We start from the raw sequence: 19,164 nt of genomic DNA, 5'->3' as shown, positions 1-19,164 counted from the left end.
CTTCCTTTCCCATTGCTGGCTATGCACAGCTGATTCTAGTCATCAGAATTCATTTCTTAGGAGCTTCAAGATGAGGAGTATAAATATGGATTCAATGTGCATTTGAGAATGTAGTGGGAATTTTATGAGAGATGGCCATGCTGTTTTGTGGATAATATCATTGATTTCTGGTGTACCTCCTTTTATTAGTCTCTTGGGCTGCTATAACAAAATACCACAGGCTGGGTGGCTTAAACAATGGGAATTTATCTTTCGCGGTTCTGGAGGCTGGGAAGTCCCAGATCAAGGTTCCTGGTGAGGACTCTCTTCCTAGCTTGCAGACAGCAGCCTTCTTGCTGTGTCCTTACAGGGGTTGAGGTGGGGGAGTATGGGACAGAGAAGGTGGAGAAGGGAATGAAGGGAAGGGAAAATATCTTCCTCTTATAAGATCACAGTCCCATGGGATTTTGGACCTGTGCTTATGATCTCATTTAACCTTAATTATCTCCTAGGAACCTATCTCCAGATTCGGTCACACTGGGGTAGGGCTTCAATATACGAATTGGGGTGGAGGTGGGAGGGAACACAGTTCAGTCCATAGCACTCTCCATGCCTTGGATTTTATGCCTCAAGTTAAGTATAATTAATTAGGTTGAGTCCTCCTTCAACCCAGCCTTAAAAATAGCTTCGTGCTTAGCCAGAAATAGTCATTGTAAATTAAAGAAGTACTACATCCCCCTACTTCTAGAAAAGAGCTGCCCTTATGTAGGAGTGGGGAAGGTAGTTTTCCTCCAAGAAAGCCTTTTCTGCAATTAGGCATTCTGTTCTTGAAGAATATGGCTCTAAGAATCTGCCAGAAAGGTTTGTGTACCTGCCCAGAAACAGGAATTCTCTGCAAACCAAGGGATTCCTTTGGTAAATTGTATTCTGGGTCCCAACGCTGTACAAAGAATTGAAATCTGTTCTCATCCCCTGAGCTATTCCTGCTACATTGCTATTGCTGCCTTATTGCCTCCTTGGTTTCTCCTATGCAGTGAGATTGAATCTGAGTAAAATGTCTTTTCGTTCTCTGAACTCACTCTACCGACATCACAATTACGTGACTCCCAGCTTTGTTCCCATGACACACCATACACTCAGCCCACCTAATGGCTTCCCGCCTTTCTTGTTGGCCATGATGCAAATTATATGTATGTTTTTACTGCATGGTTTTCCTTTTTATAACATTTTGCTCCCTATCTCTTTTCTGGATTCCTAGCCTTGAGATGTTGTGTAAGTCCTACTTTAATTTCCTTCTCCCACAGGCTCTTTTCATGTGTCCTTGGTCCCCCCAGCCTTGCAGCCTATCACCTGACCTTGTCATTGGCGAGGCTCAGATCGTATGCCATCAAAATCACTTTGTACTAAGAGATACAGAAAGATCTGACAATGACAGAGGAAAAAGTCAGTCTTCTTTTTATTATTTGTTTTCTTTTGAAACCAAAGCGAACTAACAGCATTCTTATTTGCTAGGCTACTTATAAACAATGGGGAAAAACTGAAGAACTTTTGCAAATTCTCCCTCTGCTCCCCACGCCCTGCAGATTTTGCCTCATCTGAGCTAAACCCACATGTTAACAGGAATCAGTCATTAGCTGACTAGGCAGTGGCCATAGCTGCAGAGGGAACGTTCCTTCCAAGCTCATCTGCACTGGGGGTTGGCTGACAGGGCGGACACACGTGGCCTTCCACAGCCGCCATGCCCAGTGGGAAATGCAGCTGGTAGAGAATGACACTGAGCAGGGTATGCGTAGACCCGGCCCAAGCTGCAGCTCTGCCTTCTCTGATGGTGTGGCCTGGAACAAGTCACTTTCCTTGTCTGGCTCCAGTGTTATGGCCTGAGAAATGAGTTAAACCGAAGAATCTCTCGAGACTCGTTTACCTGTAAGAATCTGGGAGGTTTGTGTATAAGCAGCTGAATTTCAGTTTGAACTTTTCCATACCATGCATGCGTGTTCACAACTGTGATCAGAGCTGCTGAGTTTCTCAAAGACCAGTAGTAGCCATCAACAGTGGAGTGTACTGTTTAGCCACATAAACATACAAACCAAATGAACTGGAAATGCAAATTTCCTTCTCGTTTGCTTTAAAATTTAGTAGTGTTGGCTCCATAGCTCAGGGGTTAGAGCACTGGTCTTATAAAATTTAATAGTGTCTATCCACCTGGAGTTTTGAGTCTCCCTCGGGGGCAGGGAGAAACCTAGAAAACCTCTCACCAAGGCTATGGTCTAAGAACAGTAGTTGTTCCCGTGATTAAGTTCCTCTGGTTTTTTGTGGTTCTAGGCCCCATCGCTGTATCAGCAGCTGCCAGTCGTATTCAACCTTTAGCTCTGAGAATTTCTCTGTGTCTGATGGAGAGGAGGGAAATACCAGTGACCACTCCAACAGTCCTGATGAGTTAGCGGATAAACTGGAAGACCGCCTGGCCGAGAAGCTAGATGACCTGCTGTCCCAGACGCCAGAGATCCCCATTGAGATATCCTCGCATTCAGATGGGCTCTCTGACAAGGAGTGCGCCGTGCGCCGCGTGAAGACGCAGATGTCTCTGGGCAAGCTGTGTGCGGAGGAACGTGGCTACGAGGTGGGGCTTCTCCTCCCTTCTCCTCTGATCACTGTAGCTCTTTGGGTTTAGAGCATGCTCAAGTCATTTAGGGTATAAGATAAAACAACTGCCTCTTGGAAGTAAGTAGAAGTGCAGAGATCCACAGAGCTCCCTGAAATAAAGGCAGTTCTCCTAAATGAGGCACAAACATCGAACTGCTCGGGCATCCTTTCTTCTAAGATTTAACTCAAACATCTCCTTCTCCTGACCCCATCCCTCTTGTGGTTAAGGGTATGAGCCTCCCCCCTCCATGTCCCCTGGATGATGCTCTCATAGCACAGGGAACACTTCAATGCCTGTCCAGTGCTGCCTTTGAAGGCAGGATAGCATAGTGGTTGTAAGTTTACACCTGGAATCTGACTGCCTAGTTCTCTACTGAGTTCTGAGTAGAACTGAGTTCTCTACTGACTGACCGCAGCATTGGGCAAGCTACTAACCTCCCTGTAGGTCAGTTTCCTTACCTGTAAAGTGGGAGTGATTAACAGCACTTATCTCCTAGGGTGCTTGTGAGGATTAAATGAATTTCTAGATGAAAACCACTTACAGCAGTGCCTGGCACATAGTGAACACTATGTAAATGGGGCTGAGGTGATATTGCTATAATTGCTATCATCATCGACATCATTTTTTTTCTTCCAAGATTTTCCCTAAATTCCAGTTAGTTAACATATAGTATAGTACTGTAGTATTGGTTTCAGGAGTAGAATTTAGTGGTTCATCTCTTACATACAACACCCAGTGCTCATCCCAACAAGTGCCCTCCTTAGAGCCCATCACCCATTTGGCCCATCCCCCACCCACCTCCCTCCAGCAACCCTCAGTTTGCTCCCTGTCGTTAAGAGCCTCTTATGGTTTGCCTCCCTCTCCGTTTTTATCTTATTTTATTTTTCCTTCCCTTCCCCTTGTTCATCTGTTTTGTTTCTTAAATTCCACATATAAGGCCATGTCATGTTTATATGTCTTCTCTCTCCAGAAGCCCTGCAAGGACAGGACCTGGTCTCATGTATCATAGCCAGCAACCCAGCACAGTGCCTGTCCTCTGGGAAGCGTTCCATACATGTTTACTAAGTGATTTCCCAAACAAATTAAGGTTTTCTTTTGTCTCGACTTTGCAGAATCCTATGCAGTTTGAAGAATCGGACTGTGACTCTTCAGATGGAGAGTGTTCTGATGCCACAGTCAGGACCAATAAACACTACAACTCTGCTACTTGGTAATGAAAGAAAACCCATCCTGAAGATCTCATGACTATACTGGCATTTCAGATCCATCCCACCCCCAGACTCTTCCCACTCTCTCCCTGCTTTTTCATCTGGGAAGAGAGCTGCCCCCTCTTTCTTACCCCTAGAAATGAGCTGCAATAACAGGAACATGAGACTTCGCAAATCTCTTGGAAAAAAATATCCAAATGAAATTAAGTCTCACTGAACATTTCAATCAAGAATGGCAGGGATCTATTTTATTGAATATTCTAGCTACTGTAACATTGATATTTATTTTTGTTTGACATTTTAACACTTTGTACTGTAAAGAGTGAACTATATATGATATAGAGAGAGACACAATAATTTCTTGCAAAAAGAGAGAGAGAGAGAGAGAGAGAGAGAGAGATAAAGGAAGAAAGAAAAGAAAGAAAGAAGTGGAATTTAGGAGCAACATCATTGGGAATTTGTGGGGCCAGGAGATATTATTGCTACTTGAACAGGGGACCAGTTCTTTTGGCCATAAGAGACGAAGAAGAGCCAGAGCAAGACATACTGATTATTTTAGAAAACAAAGAAAAGCAATTCCAGGTAACTTGTGAACAGACCACATTAAGTTCAACCAGCTTGCCCACATGGGTGATGGAAATGATCTAGAAGAGACTGATGACCAGATACTTGCACCCAAGGTCCTTGAGGGCATGTGCTTCCTCTAGGAGGAAAAAAGACAACTACACATCTGGAAGCTGATTTCATTTCAAGAACTTGAAGCAGTATTTGGTAGTGAGACTTACAGATAGCATCAAGCCTTGTCTTTGACAAATGCTTCCCTTTTTAATGCTGTCATTGTCATTACCTTGACAAATGTGTTACCTTGACCAATGTGTTGATTTTTGAGACTCAAGTGCCATTTTCTTATAGCCTATTTCCTTTCCACCTGTTGACCACTTCCTTTAGGAAAAAAGGCAGGGGGTGCCAAAAAGAGAAAAAGGAAATTTACAACAGTATTAGAAAAGCAAATGTGGAATTTGTGAAAGTACATTCTCACAATGTCTCAGTTCAGCTACGTGAAGAAGATCAGATCACCCCTCTGTGGAACCAGGTTACTTGTCTACTAGAGTCATATTGATTCAAACAGAACAGACTTTGAAGGCAGCTAGCGTGTGTGTGAGTCTGTCCAAAGTCCAATCCCGAACCACCCCCTTGTTTTTATTCATTAACTCATTCTATCTGGGAAGCTTTAGTGCCTAGCTACCACTATCAGGATAAAGGCAGCATAAGCAACTTGTAAAAGTCAACCCCTCCCACATTACAATAGCATTTTTGTTAAATGCAACTGGTAAAGTGTATTTTACTGCACTTTGGATCAATGCAGTTGGAAATAATTGAATCTGGAAATTTATAGAAAGAACAACTGATGCTGAGCAGCAATTAGAGAGATTTTACATTGTCCAAGACATGAGGTCCTGGCTTGTCTCTGGGGTCACGGTCTTTGAAAAGCATCCCAAGGAATTTCATCATGCCTCAGCTTCAAGGAAATTTTTATCTAGAATTTTATATAAAAACGGGTGTTGGCCTAGTTTCCATCTCTGTCTCCAAGACAGGTTTCTGTCAAACAACCTCTCTAGGCTCAAGACCTGAAGAACATGGCTTGACTCTTTGACACTGCATCACGTTGGACATTAGGAAAGACTTACACATTACAGGTATTAAACTATTTCCAACAAGGATGAAAACGTTGCCCTCCGCTGGGGGTCGCCGATTGCATCAGCCAAAAAGGAAAGGTGGAGGGAATTTAGAGCACTTCCTTTGCTTGTCTGATCCCTCCATGTGTTTACACTTTATGTTGAGTCGTTGATTTAAAATTTAGTGTCTATAATTTATAGCTCTTAGGTAAGATGAAGGAAAATGTTTAACTTATACAGAGAGCAGTATTGTTTGCATTAAATTATTCCATTTTGTATAAATTCTGTAGCTGGACTACATGAAAGATCTTAAGTTATGGCATTATTATCACTGTTATTTTGTTTTATAATAATTATTCTCATTTTCTGTCGATCAGAAGGTGTGGCTTTACAGTGTAGCACAATGATTGTGTTTATTGCTAACCATGAATAATTATGGGTTTTTATGATTTTTATGAAGGAATGAAAATGGAACTGCCATTTGGGAGCTCCCTGGTATTCATCTTAGTTGTATTCCCTCATTTTCTGTGTGCAACAACAATCATCTGAGGATGCGGGTTCTGCCCTGGAGGCCAGTGGATGCACTGTGGCTTTGACTTGATCCTGAAAGCTCCCGGGTGGGCAGATGACTGAGTGGATGGACAAATACTTCAAAAGCTGTAAACTTTCTCAAGTTTCTTAAGAAATAAAATCATGGGACTACATTAGAGGCAAAAAGAGAATTATTTAGTCCCCTGGGAGGAGCCAACCTAGGGAGTTGCTGCCCGGGGCCCATGGGTTAGGCAGATTCAAGAGCGGGCAGCACAGTTTGTCATCTCCTTCTTTCCAGGTCCCATAGTAACAACTTTTTATTTCTCCTGGCTGGGAGTAGCAGGGAAACATAAAAAGAAACAAGCAAACAAAAAGAATATGTATATCATGACATTGAAATAAAATGCCTAGCTATGATGTCATCCCGTAATAAGACTAGAGGCATTCTAGAAGGAGGCCTACTCACTTAGAGGGTGATCGGGCCGGAAAAGTACCTTAAAAGGCCATATTTTCCATCCTTGGACTTCAGACCACACTCAACTGTGAATCTCTCTGGTTCATTTCTTCTGGGAACTGAGAGTTCATCTCTTGAGACTTCAGACCACACTAAACTATGAATCTCTCTGGTTCATTTCTTCTGGGAACAAGTCTATGTCCCCTTTCTCTCCACCATAAAACACACTTTAGCTCGTCCAGTTCTTGCCCACCTGTAGTGGCAAAAGGAAACAGGAGGGTCGGCTTCTGTCTTACATCTTTCAGTGATGGTCTTCCTCGAAAACCCACACCTGATACCTCATAACTTTGATGTTTTTTGAATTCCCAAATATGATAATGCCATATACCTATCTGGGTTAACTGTTATAAGCATGTTAGGGTAGTAGACAGTGTTGAATCATGAGTCATTCACTGTATTGTTGAGAGTTGAATAAAGCTCCACATTGAACCCTTTTATTTATTTATTTATGTATTTTTAGTAGAAGTGACGAGAGGCTTCAGAAAAGTCTAGGTTAAAAATAGTCTAGGTTAAAAAGAGAAATGCCTTCTCTATCCCAGCCTTGCCCTTCACTGCCTGCCTTGAGCTAACCAGGACAATTTTGAATCCGTGTGTGTTTCTTGGAGAACAGCTCCACATCCTCTGAGGAGTGCTGAATCTAAGAGCTCAGGAAATTGAAGAGCGGATCCTTCAGTCCTGAGGACTGTGCCACAATGCTTTAAGGAACCTCACAAGACTGTGATTTCAAGCTTCATTGTTGATGGAAAGCTTAACCCCCTTGGGATCAGTGTCCACATTCATTTAGCATCTGTTTTTGACCGACTACAAGATAACGAGTTTTAATCTGTGTTGCAGATGAACATTGGTTCTGATTTGCATCTATTTCTAGATCATGTCCTCTGGTAACAATTCCTATTAAAATTGTTTTGCAGAGGGACTGAGAAGCCAACTTCCTTTGAAATCATAATAGACCTTACTGCCACTGAAGTTTAGACCTGTTTGCAAGATTGGGGGAGCTCCTACTCAAAAAGGATTTGGTACAGCCTACTTGAAGTTCAGATATTTAAAACTTTAGTACCAACAAACCATCCTTCTAGAATTAAGGATTTTTTAGTAGGACGTACTAAGTACTGGACATATATTTCAGGGCCTCATTGTGCTAAATTTCCCTCTTACTCTAAGTAATAGATACGATGATTTGGGATTTTCCGGGTACCAACCCAATTTTAAATGCCCTCCCCTACTGTGAAGCCCTCACACATCCTTTCCATGTGAATGCATCCTCACTGATCAACTAATTTACTTTTTTATCCCCATGCCTTTTTGTCTCAAGTGTTCCCCCTTTTCGTAAAATGTTCCTACTTGAACTTCCTGGAACCGAATTCTCTAGAATAGAACATACTTGGAATGCAAGGGATTCCTGCCTTGCTCTGCAGTACAGTTTGCTGTTTTGTTTTTCCACGAAACCAGAAGCCAATATACTACCACATACCACCACCTACCACCTCCACCCTAACACCCAAGACTGATGTTATTTATTGATCGCCATATTCTTTCCCGCCCAGCCCGGACACAGCCTCAGAACCTCTCATAACACAGCACTTGGAGAAACAATGACAGCTTGATTGGAAAAGGGGACATCTATTTCAGCATCCCAACTCGAACCTCACAATTAATTTTCTCAAGGTGGTTTGAGATCTTGAGTTAGCCCTGAAGGGAGAATGACAGGACCACACCAGTGTTCTCCTTTTGGAGCCCACCCTGTGGCTGTGGAGGTCAGCACCACTGGCAGGAAAAAGGCCACTTGCTTCCACCCACCGCCCTTTTGGACTACAATTCCAATTGAATAATTTCCAGTCACTGATGGATTGAATTCCAAAGTGTCTCTTCATTTACGTCATTTCATTGTGTTAAATAGGCATGTTCCTCCCTCCCCTTCTATAAACAGAAAGCTAAAGTTAGGTCCCAGTTACCTGCTTCTTTCTTAGACTCTGTGAGGCTAATGTATCAAAACAGTGTGATATTCTTAAGACTTTGACTTGTACTGTCAGTATGAATTTAGTGCCTTTCCAGGCAGCAAGATTTTTCTTCTTTGCTGATTTCATAGATAGAATAAATGTCCTACTTACTATACTCTTATCACCAACGTTACCAACCTCACAGACTAGCACGTGAAAATCACATTAGTCTGTTTGTTTGCATGTTGCAGCCAGTACTGCAAGTGCCTATTCAAACTGGAATGAAGTAGGTTGCCAAGTGGAAGAGCCTTCTGGAACCTGGAACATTTCTCAGGGACAGGTGGCACAAGAGGGGAGCTCTGAAAGCACTGCTCTGAAAAACAGGGTTACCCCAAAGGAGTTGGACTAAAGCTTTTGTTAACTTGTCACATGACCAGAACATGATGGCAGGATTTCATAGAGACAAGCCCCTAGGCAGATGCAAGGCCACTGTAAGAAAACTTTCGGCAGACCCCCGACCCCCAGGCTTACTCTCTGGAGCCACTTCACCACACTCAGGAATGCTGCCTCCTGGCCCCAGGCTGTTGCCCATTGGCCTGACAGACGGGGTCCTCCAATGGTCATACACAGAGGGACCCTGCAGCCAGAATGTGCAAGCTCTTAGGAAGATAGCCTTTTTTTTTTTCCACAAATAAATTTTTTTTTTTAGCCTTATTTTGACAGAGAGAGCAGGGGAGGGGCAGAGAAGGAGAGACAGAGGGAGAAAATCCCAAGCAGGCTCCACACTGTCAGCACAGAGCCCAATATGGGGCTCAAACTCAGGAACTGTGAGATCATGACCTGAGCCGAAGTCCAGAGTCAGATGCTTAACTGAGCCACCAAGGTGCCCCAAGAAGATAACCCTTATTGACCATATCATCTGAGTGGCTTTCTACCTCCAGTGCCCTCTTCTCAGACTCTGGAAGTGGGAAGACCCACTCTGATTCTTTATTGCAGTAATTTGAGTTCCTATCAATTTGGAGCAAATTCTTTTTTGGGGTTAAGTCTCAAAATGAGCTTCCTCATCTGTCTCCCTGGACCTCCAGTACCATCAGTCCCCTGCTCCCTGTGGTTTCTGATGCCAGCTCCATTTGTACTGAATAATTGTACACTGATGGGAACAAGAGCGACTATCGAAGCAAACCAATGCATGGAATTAAACAAAAAGCGTGCTTCACTCCTTTCTGGTCCTGTCTTTTCCTAAGGTTCTGTTTGTGTCCTGAAAGCTGCCTTCACGGGTCTCAGCACTTGTCAGAGCTGTAGGGAAAGGAAAACTTCACATGCAGGGTGGCCTGCAGCCAGGAAAGCCGGGTGTGGAGAAGGTTTCTGTGGCTGTGGTTTCAGACACACCTACAGAAGGAGGGGACAACCATCCCTCTCTTTCCTTAATAGTTTCCTCTTGATGGTGGACACGTGCCCTTCTTCTTTCCCATGGCCTTCCTGCTGCCCGTCTTGTAGCTACTCTTCATTAGTGACTCCACTATAAAGTAAGTGTAGAGAAGGAAAAGGTGAAAATGACAATCTGGCTTCTAAGGAATCATACTGGTAAGAAGCCTCCTGAGAGTGATGCTAAAACGCCATTTTGGATTGTTTGATTTTCAGCCAATCCTGATTCCCGCTGGCAAGGGGAACTGAACGTAAGCAACATGTACAACACACCCCATACAGAACGTTTATATCCATTTATTTGGGAAATTGCTTTGCCTGTAAACTCACAACTGGTAAGGCACAGTGTAGCAAAATCATGAGGCGAGAGGGAGAGAGACAAACATAAGGATCTTGATAAAGGGCACACACTTGCAGTCGTGTAGAAAACATACTGGCTTCCCCTTGCCTCCTGCTCCTCCAGAACACAAAGAGCCACAGATTTCACACAGCCTTCTCCTCACCCCCGCTCCTGTAAGCATGCCTCTTCTAAAGCAATGTGCCTTTAAAAATGAAGTCCTTGTCGTGTTTTTTGGATCATACCCTGTCCAAAAAACACTGCTTAGGAATTCATTCTTCCTCCTGAACAGGAGTATTCTCAAGAATTCATGCAGAACACGTGGCTTGAGGGAAAGCCTTGGCAAGATGGCAAGATTCTTGGCCGCACCAAATCAAAACCCAGCAGAGGATGCCCAACAGCAACGGTTCTGGTAAGAAATGGCGAGTTAGTCCTGTACGGTACAGGATCCCAGAGATGGTCAGTGTAGGTGCCAAGGTCCTGCTGTACTTGGAAGCATTAACCCAGGTCTGTGCCAGTTCAGTACTGCAGCTGTAAGCAGCAGCAGCAGCTACAGATCATTAAAAATACAACACAACACAGTAATCCAAAACCAAGTTCTCCCCCTTGGATTAAAAGATAAAATAGAATTACTCCTCAGTTATTCTTGACAAATGACAAAATGAAAAAAATTCAGAGGCTATGCTGGCTGATAGCTGAGTGTACTGAATCCATTCTCCTAGCAGGACAGAGACAGGATTCCCACACAGAAAGGACAGATTAGAAAATGTACCGACAGGTCATTTGGTTCCAGTGAGTCAAGGGGCCCAGCCCCATTCAGACAGGTAAGAATGTCCCCAGAATATACCCATAACATGCAGAATTTGCTGCATTTATATTTAATAGTCTATTTGCAATCAGCTGAATTGTCAGAACACGCAACCAAGAGATTTGACACGTTTGGTAACATCAGTGCATCTGAACACAAAGCATCACAGAAATCACTGTGCATTTGAGTTGTATGTGAAAGTTCTATGCAGTTTGTCAGCTAGTTCCCCTTGGCTTATGGAAGAGGTAGGTCATTGGCAAAAAAAAAAAAAAAAAAAAAAAAAAAAAATACAGAAGAAAACACTCTCCATGAGACTAACAGGATAAAAGGTAATGTCAGTGATGTGGGTTCACATCATTTACACCAGTAACATCCACCAGGGATTTAACAGAACACCTGTCACAACAGCCTATCACTTTGCAGAAGAGGCACTCTGGATAAGGACAATCAGCATCCTCGCCTGAAGCAGCGCAGGGCTTGCTGAGAGACAAATACAACAGACCATCCTGAGTTCCTTGTTTTTCAACAAAATACAAATAGGATTTTCTAGAAGGCCATCCGTTTCACGGAGTGCCCTGCTAAACCAGGACTGGTTTGAGAACCTGATACAGTTCACCTTCTAGAACAGAGCGTCCTTTATAAAAACACTGCACACAGATATATAGTGTCCAAAATCACCTGTTGAGGGTAATTAAAAAACAATGACGGGCTGCACAGGACCACACCCATTATACAAATAAACAACAAAGTCCAAGGACATGGCAACCAAAAACCCATATCATGTGTCCTTTCTACTATTTAGATGATTAGTGTTGCTTATTTCATTCAAATGCAGGTCCTTTTGACTAAATTTTTTAATGAGGGTTCCAGGAACTAAGGCCACCAGAGCAATGGCCAAAAGCTTGAAGACGGTTTCCCAGGAGAAAAGAGCATCCAGAGAGGTCAGAGTTGACAGGATGGAGCCTGTCTGCACACAGATAAAATTGTATGGGACCAAACCTGGAAGAAAAGGGAAAGAGACTGTTACTAGGGGCAGCAAAATAAAAAATAATAGCCCTTCACAAATGTCCCCAGGAATTCACAACCCAGACTCCAGATTTTTTTTTTTTTTTTTTTGCCTAACTCCTGACCCGTAAGCACATTACCTCTTTCCCTCCCTCTCTACTCCTTCCCCTCCTTTCCTCACTTCCCATAAACAACTGCCTTGTTTAACAAACAGGCTTGTGATGATTTACAAAAATACATATACTACAATAAGACGAAAAATGTTTAATAGGAAAAAGAAAAGTCAAGAATAAGTTAATCAGGAGATACAGTTAGTACAAAAAAGTATAAGGTTCACCAATTTGCTAGAAGTGCCCCAAACTGGGTTCTGAGCATCCAACAGCCTAAGTAATGAGAGGTACCAGTATTATGAGATTTATAGCATGCTAAGAGAAAAACACGTTTCTTAGAAATAGTACTACTTTCATGTTCTATACTGTCTTTAAGCCATCATCAAATCCACTGGATCCCAAAAGTCTGACTGGTAGCAGACAGGCTGGTTATATAACAATCCCAGGGGAAGCTGTTAAAAAACACATTCTTGGGCTCCCCACAGAGATTCTGGTTACCTGGGCCTGGAGTAAAACCCAGGAAACTCTAATAGCTTCTCCTGACCTCTACCCTGGAGACTCTGACTGGTTTGGGACCCCCTAACAACCTGTTCCTTCCCTACAGTAGATGCCTCAAGTTCATAGAGCACTCCAGGTCACACAGCTTGTCAGAAGGGGGACTGGAGCCCCGGTCTCCAGAGTCTTGCCAAGCCTTCTGCCACCTAGGTAATTACAGGCTGTTAACTGAGGTACTAAGGCACTTTGTTTCAAAGCCAAAATGACCAGAATGAGCTGTGGTCAGTTTTGCTTTAAGATCTTACTCTCTCTCAAGAATTCCCTATTAACAGCAGTTGTTCAACCACAGATTTGTTATGTTCCACCTAGAAGCCCTGAATAGTCTTTCCCTCCATGCTCTAAAGTAGGTTTAAGAGAGGCAATCCTTGCCTAGGCTTAAAGTAGGGTTGGTTTACTTCTAGTGTGGAGAAAACAACAGTCACTGATTTTACAGGATGTTAGCACATTACCACTCTGATAAAGGCGATCCAAGGCACAGACTTTGAGAAACACTGCTCTGGTCCCAGCCCCTCATCTGGCCAAATGGTTCATGGAGGGTAAGTAGCTTATTGAAGGTCATACAATTGTCAAAAGGCAACAAAGAACTTCACTAGCACCACCTCTTTTTTTCAAGGCAGATCTTAAACAGAGGCCAGAGCCAGGCACATGCCCATGTGGCTGATAACCCAGGGCAGGCCCCCAACATGACAATGCTGAAGACACAGACTTAACCCACCAGCTTCTTACCGATCAGAACAGAGAAGAAGAAATGCACAATCGGGATGTTCAGAATCGGAGCTGAGAGGTTCAAGAACCAGTTTGGTGTCATGGGGAAAAGTCTCAAAAACAGTAAGAAAAAAAACAAGCTGTTTCTGTTCTCTTCCACCTGTAGCCAAAAAAGACAAGGTCATTAAGAAGCAGAAAGAATCTCTAGACATGACAATCTGTTAGTGCCAAGCACTTTTCTAGATACTTCACATATTCTCTTCCTGAATCTTCCAACAACCCTCCAGAGTACAGATTGTTTTCCTCATCTTTTAAATTTTTTTTTTTTAATGTTTATTTATTTTTGACAGAGAGAGAGAGAGAGAGAGAGAGAGAGAGAGAGAGAGAGAGAGATGGAGCATGAGCAGGGGAGGGGCAGAGAGAGAAGGAGACACAGAATCCGAAGCAGGCTCCAGACTCTAAGTTGTCAGCACAGAGCCCGACGCGGGGCTCGAACTCACAGACCGCGAGATCATGACCTGAGCCAAAGTCGGACGCTCAACCGACTGAGCCACCCAGGCGCCCCATGTTTTCCTCATTTTTTAAATGAAAGTACCTGAAGCTCCAAGAAGTCAGGAACTTGCCTCAAATCACAGAGCTGGTAATGATGAGGCTGGAATTGATCCCAGGTCTGTGACTCTTGATCACATCAAAAGGAACCCCCGGGAGCTCCAAAGCAGGGTGGAGGAGCACAGTGGGAAACTCCGCAGGGCCCTGAGGTGACACTCCAGGGCCCGGCACTCAGTTGTGGCCCCTCCGCTTACCTTCCTCTGCAGCAGGCATACTTTATCAGGGAAGTAGGAGACCACCAGCTGTTTGCCAAAAATACTAGAGAGCAGATAGCAGCATGTGGCGCCCACTGATGTCAACACACAACACAGCAGAAGCCCCAGCCATGGTCCAAACAAAGCACCAGCTAAAATGTTCTGCAAAAACAAAACAAAACCCTCAGCCATTAGAACATCTGGTGGCTACCAGCCACCTTGTACTGGAGCCCAAGAGTCATAGGTTCCCTCCTCTTTTAGTGATTTTCCCAACCAAAACCCAATTCCCATTTTATTTTATTATTTATTTTTTTTAATGTTTATGTATTTTTGAGAGAGAGAGGAAGACACAGTGTGAGTGGGGGAGAGGCAGAAAGGGAGGAAGACACAGAATCTGAAGTAGGATCCAGGCTCTGAGCTGTCAGCACAGAGCCCGACCCGGGGCTCGAACTCATGGACCGCGAGATCATGACCTGAGCCGAAGTTGGACGTTCAACCGACGGAGCCACCCAGGCCCCCCCCTCAACTCCCATTTTAAAGGTGTGAACAAAGAGTGATGGAAGAGCTGGAAACTCCAACCTTGGCCTTGGTCTCTTCACCTTTCAAACAGGGAAGATTAACACTTCAGAAGGCAGGTGATAATTAAATGGGATAACAGTGTATACAGCCCCCAGCCTGCTGCCTGGGTTGTAGTAGGTCCTGCAAACACTGGTGCTCCAAGAAGGGAGAAATGGAACTCACACGTTATTTTAATTATCTTAAATGAACACAAACCATGAATTCTCTCCTTCAATAAGACCACATAAGCTATATAAAACATCTTCTTTCTTTGCTTCTTGCTGGAATTACATCTATGTGGTACACAACATTGGGGGTTCCACGTTGATGAGAGCTCTAGCTGACACTCACAAAAGTCTTAGATTAACAAAAATGGAAAGTGAACCGGTATGCCCTAAATACACTTTGGCCAGTAGACATCACCCTGTCAACATGGGATCCAAGACAGAAAGTAAAAGGGGAAGTTAGAAGTGAGACGGTGGGGTCTGATGAGCACCTATTATATGTTAAGTGCTTGACTGTATGTCTTATTTAATCCTCATGATGACCCTGTGTCATCTGCCATCCTTACACCATTCTACAGGGATAAGAGACTAAGTATCAGGCCCAAGCTCACACTAGGCAGAGACAGGATTCACCCTCCGGTAGCATCTGACTCTTTGCCCTGAAGAGGGATCAGCTCAAGAGGGAGGGCAGGTACAGGGGCAACCCCAAAAAGCCAGCCCCTGACTTCCAGGACCACACACCTCCCCTGTCTCTCTCGGCATGGACATGTTTGCTTTTCTTCCAGTTTCCGACAAAGAGATTGCTTAAGTGCATCCAGCTGAGCCTGGGGTGAAGAAAAGATACCAGGGCAGGAGAAAGAAGCATGACAGAAGGAAGCTTTCAGGGATTTTCTGCTCAGTCTCTTAGTCATTCAATAAATGCTGAAGGCCATTGCATGCCAGGCACCATCACTGAGCCAGCTGCTCTATGCCCACGTTCCATTCAGTTCTGCCACGCAACAGTCCTAGGGGGTTGTGTGAGTATCCCCGTTCTCCAGATGAGGAAACGGGGTTGCAGAAGTTAAAGGGCTGGCTCATGGTTACACAGCTGGGATTTAAACCCACCCCAAGCCCTAAAATATACACATATTTACATGCAGGAGCTTAAAACGCCGCAGGGAGCACAGCAAGGTTCTTCTGTAGAATCTGAGGTGGGGGTGGATGAGAAGCAGCTCGCGACTAGAGCACATGTCTAGGCCCAGCACTGCGTCTCCGAGTGCTGGGGGCCGCCTGGGAATTCCAAATAACTTTTCCTCCCCACACCAGGGAAGCTTCCAGCCTCGCCAGTCTAGCATCATCATGAACAACTTGCATTTGTTCATCGAACATTTGTGAAGGCACTTCCCTGTACCAGGCAAAGAAATACAAAGCTGAGAGTAAGGAACGGGCCTGGTTCGCCAAGAGCTCAAAGACTGGTGGAAAAAACGGATTTAAAAAAAATAACAGAAAACAGTGCCAAAATCAGAACGTTATGGAAGCTCTGAGGAGGAACAGCTGAGCCAGCTCAGACTGTGTGTGTGTCCAGGACAGCACACAGCCATCAATGCCTTAGAAACAAAAACAGCACATTTGAGAGAAGAGGCAGACTCTGGAGCTGGGCAGACATGGGTTCAGACCCCAGCCCTGCCCCTCCTCACTGTCAACTTGGACAGTTCCTTCTCACTGCCTGTTTCCTTATTTGTAAAGTGTGATAATCAGGCCCACGTTATAAGGCTGTTAGGAGAATTAACTAAGGTCAGTGAGGCAACTGTGAAAGTGTCTGACATTTGGGAAGCTGTCATCAAATCATTGCCACAGTAGTCTAGCTCTGGACCATATGATTTGCAGCCTGAGGCGGACTCTACAAAGACAGAAGGTGGCAGAGCACCTGGGTGACTCAGTCGGTTGAGCATCTGACTTCAGCTCAGGTCATGATCTTACGGTTTTTAAGTTCAAGCCCTACATAAGGTTCACTGCTGTCAGCACAGAGCCCGCTTCGGATCATCTGGCCCCCTCTCTCTGCCCCTCCCCACCTTGTGCTCTCAAAAATAAATAAATATTGGGAAAAAGGGGGGGGGGCACTGGGTGGCTCAGTCGGATAAGCATCCGACTCCAGCTCAGGTCACGATCTCTCGGTTCGTGGGGTCAAGCCCACGTTGGGCTCTGTGCTGACAGCTCAGAGCCTGGAGCATGCTTCTGATTTTGTGTTTCCTTCTTTCTGCCCCTCCCCTGCTTGGGCACAGGCTCTCTCTCTCTCCAAAATATAAATAAATAAATAAATAAATAAATAAATAAATAAATAAATAAATAAAAGACAGAAAGTAGCTTTCTAGCACACACAGAAGGAGAGCAAGGCACTGACCAGGAAGCTGGAGCCAGGGATGGCAAAGCCCTGTTTGTAGAGGTAGGCACTGCAGAACAGCAGGAACACGTAGGCCTGGTGCTCCTTCCGGTACTCTCGAAGGACCTCAGAAAGTTCCCGCAGCTCGGCCAAGTCTGAGGGGAACCACAGTGACCTGGGGATTTGGAAAAGCAGATGGAAACATGAGACCAGATCAGCCTAGCACCTAGAAAAGTCCTTTGTGTCCTCTTTCCAAAGACAGAGACATAAGAGCCCTGCTTTTGGAAGCAAGAGACCTGGGTTAACATCTCAACTCTGCTACTGTCCAGTAGTGTGATCTCAGGCTAGTCCCTGGGCCTCAGTTTCCTTATAGAAAAAATGAGTGTTAAGTTCCCTTTTAGTTCTCAGGTTTTATGATCTATTCTTAAGAGACAAATGGATTAATTTTCAGGCAAGAACTAAATGTCCTAAACTGCCTTCCCTTCCTGGAACACCCCCTCCCCCACAAACTTCAGGCCAAGGACAATTAAAACTTCACATCACTCCTGAGTTACTAGGTAAAAGACTATTTTATCAGTCACTAACAAGCCAATTAAAGATTCTCTTGGAAAGTATATCTGTCCCACACCACAAACATAACCTTCTTGATAATATGTCAAGCTTGAACTAATCCTTTCAAAGAGGCTGCTTGTTCATCCCGCTCTTTATCTGGCCCTTAGTGCATTCTGAACCCTGTACAAGGGTTACAGTGTAAGGGCTACCTTGCCTCTGACATAAGAATAACCCTTGAATCTATCAATGATCAATTATGAGCACACCCTCCTAGTTCTCATCAGAATGTTTCTCTTAGTGTGTCTGACACCCACAGCAGAGCCTTCCCAACCTCCCAACTAGGGTAACCGAAAAGTTACCCTCATATTCAAATATCAGTAACATTCTTGTGAACGCCATGCTGTGGCAGGCACATTTCCATAAACTTTATGAACAGTATGCAACACTGACGGCAAACCAGCCCGGTAGGAATCGCACCGCCTCCAGCCCCACCCAGATGGTCATGAGAAGGGGGAAAGTAGAGATATTCAGGAAGAGGGGCGGCTCCGATAATTAATTCGTGAATATTTAAAGAGGTCCTTGCAACACTTCTGCAGACCGAATGCCAAATGCCGTAGAGTCCCAAGGGCAGGGCTGACGGAAGTGAGATGGGGTGGGAAGAACGATGGAGGGAGGCCGAAAGCTGTCGTAGAGATGAGGCTGCGGGACCACACAAGGGCGAGAGTCGGCTGAAAATGCGGGTCAGGGCTGGGCCGGGAAGGCGATCGGCACCGGGCTCCCGTGGCGATGCCACGGCGCAGACAGAGGTGCGCGAACCGGTGCCGCCGGCATGAGGCGCCGCGTTTCCCTCAGCAAATCACCGCCCTGCGTGCAAAGCCACGGATAGCGCGCCCAAACTGCACTCCGCGCAACCAGCACAGCGCAGGTTCAGTCCGGGCGGACCACAACTCCCATCCACCCCGCCCGCCCGAGACCGGACAGACGCGGCCAGGAGACAGACCCTGATCTCCAGTCCCAGACCTGAACCCCGGCCCCCGACGCCTCCGATCCTGGAACCCAATATCCGATTCGAAGACCCCATCCTCGAATCTGTCTCCCTTCCTCGGACCCACCTGCCTCCAGTCTCCTCGTCCGGGCCCAGCGTCCGCCCGCGGGGCAGTCGCGTCGACAGCAAGTACAGGGCGAAGGTGCAGCAGACGAAGACCAGCAGGAAGCCAAGCAGGGGGCGCATCTCGGAGCCGGCGACCGGACCCGCAGGGCCACAGAGGAGCCTGCAGGCAGCGCCGGGCGAGGCTGCGCGTTGGCTTATGCCTCCGGAGCGTATTCACGGACGGACCGGGGCGGGGTCCGCACCAAGCCCCGCCCCCGAATCCAGGCCCCGCCTCCGGCCTGCGCTGCGCAAGTTGTGCCTGCCCGTCGAGATTCCAGAGGAACCCTGTCTTCGGGCAGCTCA

The 19,164-nt window shown here is 45.4% G+C and overlaps 2 protein-coding genes across 13 annotated transcripts in view; one reads left to right on the top strand and one right to left on the bottom strand.

The window, feature by feature from the left end:
• The window catches only part of MAP3K13 (mitogen-activated protein kinase kinase kinase 13), a 175,986-nt gene extending 164,604 nt beyond the window's left edge, over positions 1 to 11,382 (top strand). For all 11 annotated transcript variants that reach the window (XM_045502695.1, XM_045502697.1, XM_045502694.1 and 8 more), the window contains 2 exons: positions 2,302 to 2,599; positions 3,736 to 11,382. In XM_045502695.1, the coding sequence (XP_045358651.1) occupies positions 2,302 to 2,599; positions 3,736 to 3,837 (400 nt within the window). In that variant the 3' untranslated portion in view covers positions 3,838 to 11,382. The remainder of the gene's footprint in view (positions 1 to 2,301; positions 2,600 to 3,735) is intronic.
• On the bottom strand, positions 4,052 to 19,064 carry TMEM41A (transmembrane protein 41A). 2 transcript variants are annotated; one of them, XM_045502709.1, is made up of 5 exons: positions 18,824 to 19,064; positions 17,181 to 17,334; positions 14,238 to 14,399; positions 13,456 to 13,594; positions 4,052 to 6,745 (listed from the first exon to the last, which is right to left on the bottom strand). In XM_045502709.1, exons 1-5 carry the CDS (start codon positions 18,940 to 18,942, stop codon positions 6,645 to 6,647), a joined length of 675 nt encoding a protein of 224 aa, XP_045358665.1. In that variant the 5' UTR covers positions 18,943 to 19,064; the 3' UTR covers positions 4,052 to 6,644. The 2 variants fall into 2 exon arrangements, with proteins under 2 accessions (XP_045358665.1, XP_045358664.1); XM_045502708.1 differs by lacking the exon at positions 4,052 to 6,745 and adding an exon at positions 10,196 to 12,058 and having other exon boundaries at positions 18,824 to 19,061.
• Positions 19,065 to 19,164: the final 100 nt, after the last annotated feature.

Source organism: Leopardus geoffroyi, chromosome C2 (assembly GCF_018350155.1).
Source record: "Leopardus geoffroyi isolate Oge1 chromosome C2, O.geoffroyi_Oge1_pat1.0, whole genome shotgun sequence".
In the NCBI taxonomy this organism is placed as follows: Eukaryota; Metazoa; Chordata; class Mammalia; order Carnivora; family Felidae; genus Leopardus; species Leopardus geoffroyi.
The sequence above is the reverse complement of the archived record's forward strand: the minus strand, read 5'-3'. Positions and strand labels throughout refer to the sequence as shown.

Bases quoted from the DNA above. Each gene is read 5' to 3' on its own strand.
- TMEM41A (XM_045502708.1), bottom strand. From the start codon at position 18,942: ATGCGCCCCCTGCTTGGCTTCCTGCTGGTCTTCGTCTGCTGCACCTTC. The intron at 17,335-18,823 runs GTGGGTCCGAGG...CCAAATCCCCAG, and splicing joins GACGAGGAGACTGGAGGCAG to GTCACTGTGGTTCCCCTCAG. The intron at 14,400-17,180 runs GTCAGTGCCTTG...TTGTTTTTGCAG, and splicing joins TCCCTGGCTCCAGCTTCCTG to AACATTTTAGCTGGTGCTTT.